This window comes from Prunus dulcis, chromosome 6 (genome assembly GCF_902201215.1).
Source record: "Prunus dulcis chromosome 6, ALMONDv2, whole genome shotgun sequence".
NCBI classification, from domain to species: Eukaryota; Viridiplantae; Streptophyta; class Magnoliopsida; order Rosales; family Rosaceae; genus Prunus; species Prunus dulcis.
The window spans coordinates 16,344,577-16,357,969 of NC_047655.1; the positions used below are offsets into that span (position 1 = coordinate 16,344,577).

The window sequence follows — 13,393 nt, forward strand, 5'->3', positions numbered from 1 at the left end:
AGACTTAAAGAAATAGAAAATGGGATAGCTCAGGATTTACCATAGCTTGGAGCATGGCCACTGCTTCAAAAAACAACTACCTTTCTTCGATTCTAGAAACAATTATCTCCATATTCTTACACAAATGGCGCCGTTTAGTCAAAATCGAGCAACTATTGAACCCAGATTCATCGAGTCCCAGAGTCCCCAAGTCCCCAAAACTTTCGAACCTTAGCATTTTCAAACCCAGATTCGTCATACGAATGGACTTCCCTCTGACTTTTTTGATGTAAAAGTAGGGTGGAGTTGGACACGAAATGATAAAATGACCCTCATAAAGCAGGCACACGACAAACACGTGATTGAAGTTGACATCAATGACAGGACCCGACCCAATTTCCACTTTGGAATTCGAGCCAAGTCCTGTGCGTGTCCGACACCTGGCAAATGTCGGGCAAAAATGACCTTTTTACCCTTCTTACTTCAATTTATCTTTAAAATTCCCTTAGACTTCTGCCGAAAATTCCGCAGAGTCTCCCCTGTATTTTGACCAATCCCAAAATTTTCACATGTTAAATATTCAACAAATCCACACCAACAGCCAGAATAGGATAAACCAATATTTGCCAGTTTCAGTTTTTCCACTAAAGCTCGATATCAGAGCAATTTTCCAAAGTTCACGGGCTTTCAAGGATTTTTCTACAAACCCTACCTGACTTTGAAGCGCGGAGGCTAAGAGTGGCCCGGTGGTGGATCCTGTGCACTTCTACGACCTGGGGGCGAAAAACAAGTTTTAAACTGTGAGTGGACAAAAAGTGAAATTCTTAAAAACAATCCAGAATATAATACCCCCGTTTTGAAATAACTAGGGATATATATTTATATATCGAAAATTTAACTATATCTCAATATAAAAGATTCTATAAGCATGAATCAGTATGCTGATGAATAAACTTACATAATCGATCAAATATACAAAGATATCACTGCCTGGAGGAATCAAGAACTGGTATAATAGAATAAAGATATAGAGATATAACTGTGCGAATACTAAAAAGCCGATATAAAATCGCTGAAAGTCATCCTTGAATAAAAGAAAACTCAAAATCCTTTGAAAATACCACCTATTTGTACCCCTGTCATATCCGTCAATTCCTGGCAGGTCTCGGGCGCCACACAGTCCACCCGAGCCGCAAACTGGCGAAATCAGGGGACTATGATCAGCCTGTCCCGCCGGCAGATTCCCTCGATGACACCAAGTCAGCTCGAGTCGCTCTGGCAGGATGCAGGGGACCGTAGTCAGCCTGATCCGCAATCCTGGCAGGTCTCGGGGACACAGAGTCAGCCGAGCCGCAATCCTGGCAGGTCTCGGGACACCAAGTCTGCCGAGCCGCAAATCCTGGCACTCACGGTCCGAGCGTCCCCGAAACTCGTGAGGCAAAGTCAAGTGCACTGACTGAACTATAATCAGACTGGATGTCCGTAGACATCGGTCCGACTCTGGGTAATCACCATAAAGAAACGGGTACATGGTGGTCTAATTAAAAATCTGGTAACTTTCTGAAATCTGATAAATTGACTATAGTCTCGATGCTGTTGCTATTCTGTTATATAAAACTCGAGGTATGCTACTAAACATAACTTTCATCATATATGTAACTCAAAATATTTAACAGTATAAAACATGCTCAAAGATTTGCAAAATATTTATTCAAGATCAAATAATAAGATTCGCTTATAATAACTTATTTATAAAAACTTATTTATATAAAATCGAGATAAAATCCTTGTATAAAGTCACTTATAAAATCTTATTTATGGAAACCTCTATATAACTCATTTATATAAGATAATCCATGAAAGAAAGTCCACTCACAGATGGTCCGAGCTAATTTGGCCCTTTGAAGGTTCCTCCTGCTGATCGGCTGGACCTCTGATGCCTGATTATCCATGAACAATAAATCAATAAACCGCTGAAAAAAGAATTAAATTAAACACCCTGCCCCCGGCTCCTAGAAATACGTGCGTTCAAATCCAAGTTACTCTTGAGCCCACACTAGCCTTTTCAGACACTTGGACCAGTTTCAAAATGTCCGACGCTCAGCTAAGCGATACACTGCCCGATCGGCCGACCCGGGACCCCGTGGGTCCATGACCTTCGATGGCCAATCTGGGCTTCCCTGAAGGTTCCTTACAGAAAGGGAACCATGATTTACGAGTTTGGTCCAAAACAGACGGTCGGATTGGCCAAAATCGCGTTATCGCTTAAAATCCAAACCCTAGTCCCAGGGTTCGCGATTCCGGAGTATCCGGGACTCCGATTCGCAATCCGTTGAATCCTACACGATCCTGACATCGTGTAGACCGACATATCCAAAATTTAGCGCGATCTGACTTTTTAACGACACTGCACCCACGGATCGCGCTATATAGAAAATCCGTTCGAGGCTCAAACGGACTCCGAATCGAGATCCGCGAAAACCCACACGCTCGTGACAACACGAGGGTCACAAAACTTTACAGAATTACATCACTACCCTCGCCCACGCGCTCCAGCACGCGCGGGCAGCTTTGGGTGTCCAAAGCGATTTCGGGTCGGAACCAAGCTCCACATTTGGAGTCACTTTTGTTCTTGGACAACCCCCAAAAAGTGACCAGAAATAGTAGTTTCGAATGGCCGAAGTTTCGGCCAAACTTCAAGTCGAAAATCGAACCCTTTAGAGCTAAAATCGATCGAAGCCCATATACCCATCAGCTAGAACACGAAAAATAGCTGAGAAACCATACCTTACTGGTGGAGAAACGAAGGAGAATTTCGAGCTGGAAGTTCGGGTAGCTTCGAACGAACCTCCGTCGGAAAACACGATTTTCGGCCAGCTCAGGGCAGCCCCGGGGTGGAGATTGGTCAGGTTGTGACGGCGACACGGAGGCGGACCCGTAGGTATCCACGGCGGAGATCGGCTCGGCCTGTGGTGGCCGGGCCGCCACCTGAAAGTCGAACGGGCGCACTGCCCAGTTCGCGCGGAAGGAGAGAGAGGAAGAGGGAGAAAGTGATGGGGGAGAGAGAGAGAGAGGGGTATAAAAATCTAACTTTTTGACCAAATTACCATTTTGCCCTTCGCGATTTTTAGACCATAACTTCTTCGTTACGGCTCCGATTCGGGTCTACTCCGTGTCTACGAACTCATTTCGCCGCGCTCTACGCAATGGCGTACGCAGAATTCCCAAATTCTTTCTCGATTAAAAAGCCAAATTTTTCCCCATTAAAATATGCGAGGGCAATTTGGTCATTTTTGCTAATAGATATTTTCCTTACTTTTTAGATATTTTCTTTCTTTTTAGATATTTTTGTTTTGGGTTCTTACATCAAACTAAATCGAAAGTGTCGAATTTTGACTTCAAGCGGTATGTTGGTTAAAAAATAAAATTAATATCCTTATTTTTCTACACACCAAAAAAAAAAAAAAAAAAAAAGGATAGGAGGTCAATCGAAAATTAAGGACAAGTTCTAGGGGCATTTCACCAATTTAGCCTATATAAAACCAAGGATTAAAATATCGACCATGCAAATAATATTGGGCCTCTAATTAACGTATATTTCGAGGATATATCGTTATCATTTTAGGTATCTAGAAAAAATCCACAAAAATGATAGATATATCATTTGAAACACAGAATTTTGGAGTAAAACTTTCGTAGATGTTATATATTATCAATGAATGTATTGAACAAATAAAACTCAAAATTTACTAAGAGGGATGTATTCAAGTGGGATAGACTATTTTGAAGCTTAAAAGTCTAGTGGTATTCAATTAGGATTTTAAGTAATCAATAAAAGTATCATGGTATTCAATTAAGATTTTTAAATAATCAATATAAAACTGGTGGTATTCAATTAGGACTTTTAAAAGATAAGAAAAAATGTTGTGGTATTCAAAATCTTACCGATTTTAAGATATTTCATTAAATGATGTATTGTGTGAGACTTTTGAGTGGGTGATATAAATACCAAACCCCATAAAAAATCTCACCCTCATATGTCTGATTCTCACATTGGTTTTGTTTTGGGAGAAGATGAACAGACGCTTGAGAAGATAAACAAGGTTACTGCTTTTGTCACATACTAGGATCGGCTCCACCGTAACACGATATTGTCCCCTTTGGGCCTCCTTCTCTGCCCTCACGGTTTTGTTTCTGGGAACTCACAAGCAACTTTCCAATGGGTCACCCATCCTGGGATTGCTCTAGCCCCAACTCGCTTAACTTCGGAGTTCCCATGACTCCGAAGCCAGTGAGCTCTTAAAAGGCCTCGTGCTAGATGGAGGCAGGCATGTACATATAAGGCACATCACCCCCTCTCCATTGGTCGATGTATGATGTTACAATTTCTCATCTTCTCTTTGTGCTTTCTTGATGGTTATTATCTCTTCACATGCTTGCTCTCACATATGCTCTTATACAATATTTTTTTTCCCTATTGTTCATGCTTTCGACTATATTATTGCTTTGTTGTGGCCATAAGTCTGGTGGTTCTCATATATGTTTGGTTTTTGGTCCCTATAAACACATTTTATATATATCAACATACCTACATTTTTTTTTATACCTTCAGTAAATCAAACCTACGTCTTTCCACTCTACCCTATTTTGCTACCAATTTATCAATTAATAAGGGGGTTGCATACCCTTTTTTTTCTTTACTGATTTGTTGTTATATAACTTTTTACATTACACCAAATCAATAGGCACTAGCCACACTTTGGTTTAATGCAAAAATTATGTCCATCTTAAGTTGTCTATAGATAATTTGATTCAAAGTAAGTCTTTATAGTTTGATTATACCCTTCCCCTCTTTCATTTCTCATGTTGTCTGCTGCCCAGACTCCTTAAAAAATTAGAAACACATTAATTAATGCTTAATTAATATAAGCCTCTATGATTTTTTTTTTTTTGGCTTGTGTTCCCCATGTAATTTGACTTGCATAATTTTTTTGTAGCTAAAACCTAAATTTACTTAAATTTATCAAGTTGTATATTTTCTTTTGGCTAAAGTTTATCATGTTATATATGCAATAGTATTTATTACATATACTAAATACAAGTCTAATCTTTACTTTTGTTTGCTTAGATTGGTGTGTCATTAAAAGAAGATTGAAGCATACTTTATTTGCTTAAGAGTAGCCAGATAACTACACATCATTAAAATTTGGAACTTTCTTTTTTTGCTAGTATGAATTTTTCCTAATGGCCTTTTCTCATGTGCTTATTTGGCTATGTCATTGTTGTAATTTACTTGTTTACATGTTTGATGTAAAGTTGTGAGAATTATGTGTGATATATGATATAGTAGTAAAAGAAGTTTTTCTTACATGTATGATGTAGTAAAATGAAGGATTCACAATAAGGGAATGACAAAGGAACAAGCAAAAGTTATGATAATTATGAACTTTGGACCAAGGAAGAAAATGATTTGCTGTTAGAGCTATTGGTTGATGGTATCAGTTGAGAAAGACGTGATAGTAATGAGTCAATAAGTAAGCAAACAATAAATGAGAAAACAATGTCTCCTAACATATAACAATTATGTGACTTGAATGAGATGGTATAAGAAATAGTATGACAAAATGACTACTCTTATGTGTAACAACTATCACTACAAAATAGAAGCCCTTTTCCGAGGGCATTTTGTCGTTGCAAAAAGCCTTTTGCCGTCGCAAATACCCTTTTTCGACGGCAAAAGTCCGTCGGAAGTCGTCGCTAAAAGGCCGGTTGCAAATACTTCATTTCCGACCATTCCGTCGGAAATAATGTATTTCCGACGCCCAGGCTTCGTAGCTATTGCTTAAATTTCTATCGAAAATGGATTTTTTAAACGACCCTACATATTTATTTCCGACCGTACCTGTGGTCGTAATTACTTATTTGATTGTCGAAAATAGTTCTTTTATCGTGATTTCTTGTTTTTGCGAAATCATATTTTCAACCAATGAGTGTCGTCAGAAATATTGTTTTCGACAATGATATATTATTTGTGAGGGCTAGATTTCGTCGCAATTATCATTACCGACCAAAAGAGTTTGTGGAAAATATATAATAGCTCGTCGGAAAAGAGTATAACAAAATATTTTCGATGAGCAAGTTACGTCGGAAATATATATTTCCAACCACATTTATTCGTCGCAAAGTTTGTCGCAAATAGATTAATCCTGTCGGAAAATATTTTCGACGAACAAGTGGTTGGAAATATAATTGTTTCGACCCGATTATGTCGTGGGGAATGTTGTTGGAAATAGGCAATTATTGTCGGAAAGTATTTTCGATAATAAAGCGTTTGTTGGAAATATGCATTACCGAGAGGGAAATGTGGTCGAAAAATGTAATTATTTTATAAAAAAATTAATAAAAAGAAATTTGAATAATAATATTTGCTATAAATAGTTTTCTAATCATCCATATTTAATTGGTAATATAAAAAAAAATCTTACGACACCATACTGTACTAAAATTTTAAGCGTTCAATTAAAATTATTCTAAATAGTTAAAACATAAACAATCCCCATCATCCTTAAAACATATAAGCAATCCGCAAATATATCAGAACCTTGAAATTCAAAATACATATTGTAGAGCAAAATACAATTGATGTTGCACTACTCGTCTTCAAGGTGAGCATCTGAACAACTTTCTACATTGTCCTGTCAAATAAAAGGTAATAATTAATAAGACATAAATCGTTTAAGAATAAAAATAACAAATACAATATTTAACAGTGAGCAAAATATTGAAATGAGAATAAAAGAGTCCACCATTGGAGCAGATTGTCTTGAGCGTGCATAAGTATTTGAGTTGTTTTCCCTCATACTTTGAACTAGATCTTTCAATTCATACAGCACACTTTTCAAGTCCTTCACTTCCTCCTTTAATTTCTCATGCTCTTCTTCACGTTCTAAGCATATACGTTTATTACAATCTTGGTCATCTGAGGGATACACATCTTTTGTACTATAGCCACCACCTAAGCCAAGGATACGACCGTGACTTGGCCCACCAATAACCTCCTTGTATATATCCCAATCATCTACTTCATTCTCGTCTTCCGTTGCAGCAACCTTTTTATTCTCCATTTTTTCCTTCAATGAAATAGTAGAAATATAAACATGGATATAAAAATATGTCGTGAATAATTAAAAAAAATTAAAAAAAAGAGAAACAAAGTAAGGGCAACGTACAAAAAGTTCTTTAGCCTTTTCACTTGGCCAACTTTCTTCTCCTCCATTCTTAGGCTTACTTACATGGAACTTTTTGAAACAATCAATTGGACTCGGTTCAATTCCAGTTCGATCAAGCTATTAAGATTTAAACAATGAAATTTGTTAGGACCAAATTTGGAAATAACCACAAAAGGAACAAGTCAACAAAGCAACAACCAAATGGATATTTTTACCTCATCTTTTCTGTACTTTTCCATTGGAACAGAACCTGTGGTATGCACAATTGTGGATTTCGACCTATTAGACTTGTTTCTTTTACTTTTATCCTGCACGAAAAAAGTAAATCATAATCGAATATCAATTTAGTGAACCCATATAAGGCATTTATAAATAAACCAAAGCATACACTAGCGAGTCATAACAATATTATTTTAAATTGAGTTTTTACCTGCCATGTAGGCTGCAACCAATGATCAACCAGTTTAGACCAAACATCTTGAGATATCCCTAATGGGCAATGAGTGTATCTATCACCAGTAGTCTTGTATTTCTTAAAAACGCTATTTCTCAATGCGGACATCCAATCGGAATGTCGCAATTTAATATGTTGTTCGAATGCCTCCCTCATCTCTTCCTCTGAGCATGTGTGTGTGTATCCTGTTGCGTTAAAGCGATCATACAGTAAATCCATTTGAGTTGATGGAAATGTTCTAAATGTTGGCCATGCTCCATCGATAGCCTGATAAAAAAGTACTCCTATAGTTCGCACAGCTCCAGTGGTTATAATCCTGAAAATTTAAACCAAATTTAAATAAATAAATAAAAATGAATCTACATAAGAAATGACTAACTTTGCAAGCCTTATACATTACCTTCCTCTACGTATTAGAATTGGAGTGCCGTTTCCATCTTTACCCTTAGCCTTCCCTCTACCTTTTTTTATTCCAATAGTTGAACCTAATAAAAAAAAATACAAATATTTGAAGTACTGGGGAACTTCTACTACAACCAATTTTTCAGTGCGAATCAATGATATATGTATAAAAGCATTACCTTCTCCATTTGATGGTTCAGTTTCAAGAGGCATGTCTTCCATTTCATTATCATGTGATGGCTCAATGAGGTCATCACGTTGGTCTAAGGAAGGTCTAGATGACTGAGGATGTGTAATGTCGGATGCTCTATTCTGATTCTTTCTCTTTCTTGCCCTGGCTACAATTTATAATAGAGAAAAAAAATTAGAAATTAATTGAGAACTAATCATATAATTGAAATACATATATACAAAATAAATTCAAAATAAATAATACATGTTTCTTGCATTTCGTTATCATGTGATGACTCATTGGAAATATGGCGATCTAAGGAGAGTCTAGATGACTGAGGATGTACAGTGCCTGATGCTCTATCTTGACTCTTTCCCTTTCTTGCCACGGCTATCATTTGTAAGAGAAATATAAACACAAAACATAATTGAAAAATTAAAAACTCACATAATAGAAATACAACTAAAAATAATAATAGAAACAAGAATTTAATCGATAATAACACGCAAATAACTCATACATGTTTGATTTGTCTCTTGCATTTCGCGATTATGTGATGCTCTATCATTGCTCTTTTTCTTTTTTGCCATGGCTGCCATTTATAATCACAAAAGAACCCATGTCATACTTAAAAACAAACATAAATAAAAAATAGTACTTTGATAAAGAAACATAAATCAAACATAAAGAACCCATGTCATGGCTTGTTTGGTTTGTCATAATTAAAAACAAACATAAATCAAAAGAACCCATGTCATTTGATAAAGAAAAGGTGTGAATGGCTCAATGGCTTCCTTGATATTGCTGAGGAGAAGAGGAAGCAAGTCAAAGATAGAAATCCAAAACAGACTAGGCTGCAGAGTTTTCTGTTTTCTGCAGAATAATTCCAAATTCAAAAATTTGTCAAAAATCTAATTTAACTCCAATTTGAATGAAATCAGTTTTGAAATACTCATCGAAATGTCTATTTTTCACACATCAAAACCCCAGTTTAAAACGTAAATATGAACTAGGCCATTTTGTCCGGAACAGAACACATACTCAGATTTCTGCATAAATGCAGATCACATTCTTTGACATTCAGTTCTAATAAGCTTTAAACACCAAAACAGTCCCAAATTCGAGATAAAATGACTATTATCCTCTTCAAACTCAGAATTATCCAACACACCCAACTACCAAGGCCACAAACTTGAAAGTAGAAACTTACCCAACTTCCACTTCAACCCAAAATTACTCTTAGTTCTCTATAGGTTCAACCCAACCCAAGGTAGATTCTTCCACTTCAATCACTTAAATCAGTGTACACTGTACTAGAATTCCAGCACCGTGTGAGTTGACGTTTTCTATATCTATAACAATACATGGATATTAGCAAAAATATAGTAGGTTACCTGTATGGCTCAATGGCTTCCTTGATATTGCTGAGGAGAAGAGGGTTTAGGGAGAAGACGTATGGAAGTTTTTTTTTCTCTTCTGTGGCTGCTGTTGAAAACTGATAACAATTAGGGTTAGCAAAAAACCTAAATTAAAAAAGAGGCTTGAGCTGCAAACAAATAATTAATTTGGGCTTTCCCCCACTTTTTTTGGGCAAGCGGTAGTTAATTGCTGATTTTTTAAATATATTTTGTTAAATAAATAAATTAATTTAAGAAAATAAAAGAAAGGGCTTTCAAACTAGATCACATTTGAGATTAGTATTTGTCAAATATACATTTCCCCCTGATTTCTTTTTTATGTAATCTCCAACTTATGACAAAAACGATGTACACATCTATATTTTTACTTCAATAATTGAATTCCTTAAATTGTTTGAGATTGATCTACATCTATAATCATTTGTTATGTATGCAGAGAACATAAGAACATTCTAATCCAGTCTAGTGTTGATAATGTGGAGGAGTCACATAGGCTTCAATTTTCAAACTGGATTTCTAAAAGGGTATGGATAATATTGTATTGGAAAAATTATTGACTGTCATAGATGTTTCTTTAAAAACATTTTTTCCTTTCTATGCAGGTCACAGAACTATACAACGATGGTAAAGTTAGTAAACAAATGCTTTCTTTGGCTCGAGGTCCTGAAAGGCGAGTAACTTATTATCCTGGTTATTATATTAGTGGTTTTAGATTTCATACATTGCAGCGTGATGAGAATAAAAAAACACAAAATAGTGGAATTATGGTTAAGGGGGAGAATCAGGTTGACGATGTGCCTTGGTATGGAACCTTAGTAGATATTGTGGAGCTTCGTTACACAGAAGGAAATAGAGTTGTATTGTTCAATTGTGATTGGTATGACACAGCACGAAAAGGAACAGGTTACAAGATAGATCGTTATGGAATAATCACTGTTAATACAACGCGCAAGCTAAATACTCAAGAGCCATTCGTACTAGCAAGTCAAGCAACCCAAGTTTTTTATGTGAAGGGGGTTAAAAATAAAATTTGGAGTTTTGTAGTGGAAACAAATCCAAGAAATGCTTATGAGATGACTAATGATGAGATTGAGCCATACCAAGAAGCAGAGACTCAAAGTCAAAGCATGCATGCCATCCAAAATGATGTTGAAGACAATGAAATTGATTGAAGAAGGGATGTGATTCAACTTACAACTATGGGATGAGTTGTCAAGTAATTGTGATTGTCTTTTTTTTTTTGTAATCATCTTTTTTTTTTTTTTTGGATTGACTATTTTTAGTTATTTATTTTGGAGTGTGATTGGTGATTATCAATCAATTTTTTTTTATACTTATTCTAATGGGAAATTGACATTCCAACGTTTTACCTAGAAGACATATTTCTCTTCAAAAATAGTCAAACAATTCAGACGAAAGGAGAAGCCCTCGGAAATATTCAAGCAATTCCGACGAAATAAGAAGCCCCTCGGAAATAGTCAATCAGTTCCGACGGAATGAGAAAGCCCTCAGAAATAATCATCCTATTTCCGTCAAGAGTACTTTTGGTTGTTAATAAAATTGGCGCCAAGTCTTCCAGCCAAATAAATTACATTTCCGACGACAATGGAGACATTTTTCGAGGGTATTTCCTTTGTTGGAAATAAATTTCAGGCTCGTGACATATTTCCAACGGACAACATTTTTTGGTCGGAAAAACCACTATTACCGAGGAAATTTCAGGGCCCTCGGAAAATGTTTGTCGGTAATGACCCTTTTTTTTTGTAGTGTATGGATTTGAGGGGACCCAATTGCAAAGAGGTTTACCACTAGTGATGAAGTATGGGACAATTACTTGAAGGTGAGCTTCATATTATATGCTATGTCACTTACTAGCTTACTATAATATTTTATTTATAATATATTAACAATCATCAACTTTTTTTTTCTTTGCTAGCCCCACCCACGTCACAAGAACCTTCATATAAAAGTGTTGGTAATTATGATAATTTAAAATTTGTGGTTAGGGCCAGTGAAGGTTCCAGGATTCGAAAGCTGATTGGGCAAAACTTACATACTAAACTTGACAGTAAGAGTGAATTTCATTAATAAACATAAAAAGATACACCTAGTGAGGGGAACTAATGTGCCTTACTCTCAACTGCATCTATATCTACAAATATAAAAACTAAAATAAAAACTAAAAGTAAATGCAATGCAATACAAAACAACACTAATTAAATCTAAAATTCAACAATACAAATCTCAATTATTGATGCATTGTCTATAATATTAGCGAACTCTCTTTCAATGTGAATGATCATATAATCAGCAAGAAATTGATCACCTATGGTGCTTCGAAGTCAATTCCTAATAATTCTCACAAATGAGAAAGCTCGTTCCATTGTTGTTGTAGAAACAGGAAAAGTCAACACCAACCCAATCAACCTGTCAATCAAATAGTAGTTTTCCTCTAAAGTTGTTTCCATCAATTGTTGACATAACTGAGGAAGAGTACTGATTTCCTTAAGAGCAACTCCACCCATTTGCCCTTAGCCATGGCAAGGGGGGGAGCTAGGGCAGCCACTATTCACGTAAATAGTGGTTGTCCTTCCAAATAGTATTTTGTGTTTCCGCCCGTTGCCATGGCAAAGGGCAATTACTATTCATTTTTTTATTTTTTTCACAAATTTTTTTACCTCAATAATTAACTTGGATAATATTTTTGGATAAGATTTCCGGGTTCCTACGTGTCAAGACTATTCATAATCGGATAAAATTTCAGGATAAGATTTTTGGGTTCAAATTTCGAATGAATTTCAAAATTCAAAATTCAAATAAATTTGGGTTCAAATTTCAGATAAGATTTTCATCCAATCAAATCAAGCCACGTGGCATCTCTATCTTGCCAAAATTTTCTATAAAACCAAAGGCTCAGCTCATACCTTTCACACCACATCTTTCTATATTTTCATTTCTCAGAGTTTAGAATTCATACTCCATTCATTCTCAATGGAAGATTTTATAGGAGATGCTTCAAGAGGCAAGAGTGAAAAACAAATGAGAGAAACCGTAGAGCAGATGAAATCAATATGTTGCACAGAGAAGTCGATGAATAAGTTGTCATAGCAATGACTTTGCAAGATGAAGAGAACCAAGGTCGCTGCCATGGTTCACAAGTCGGCCGCCTCCGGAATGTGGATAGACATAAGCATTCTCGGGGTAAGAATCTTTTGGAAGATTATTTTATCCCAACTTCTTTGTACTCTGATGTTAATTTTCGAAGGCGATTTAGAATGCAACCCCATTTGTTCAATAAATTCATGCATGATATTTGCAATTATGATGCATACTTTGTTCAAAAGTGTGATGCTGTTGGGATTTTGGGACTTCTTCCGGAGCAAAAGCATACAACTTTATACGAATGTTGGCCTATGGAGAATCTGCTGATCAAGTGGATGAGATTGCCCGAATGGGGAAGTCCACTACGTTGGAGGCCTTGGTAAGATTTTGTGATGCAGTTGAAACTCTGTACACTAGGAACTACCTGAGTAGACCTACTCCCTGGGACCTCCAACGGCTTCTACAAAAAGTCGAAACTCGAGGATTTCCAGGAATGATTGGTAGCATTGACTGCATACACTGGCAATGGAAGAATTGCCAAACTGCCTTGCAATGTGATTACGAGAATAGAAAATGCCAAAAAAGTATCATCCTTGAAGTTGTTGCTGGCTTCCACAAATGGGTTTGGCATGCCTTC

At 36.3% G+C, this 13,393-nt stretch overlaps 1 protein-coding gene across 1 annotated transcript; it reads left to right on the plus strand.

The window, feature by feature from the left end:
• Positions 1 to 9,600: 9,600 nt before the first annotated feature.
• LOC117630368 lies at positions 9,601 to 10,852 on the plus strand. Its single transcript, XM_034363104.1, has 3 exons — positions 9,601 to 9,689; positions 10,091 to 10,178; positions 10,257 to 10,852. The coding sequence occupies exons 1-3, from the start codon at positions 9,601 to 9,603 to the stop codon at positions 10,824 to 10,826; spliced, it is 747 nt and encodes a 248-aa protein (XP_034218995.1). The 3' UTR covers positions 10,827 to 10,852.
• The last annotated feature ends 2,541 nt before the right edge of the window (positions 10,853 to 13,393 follow it).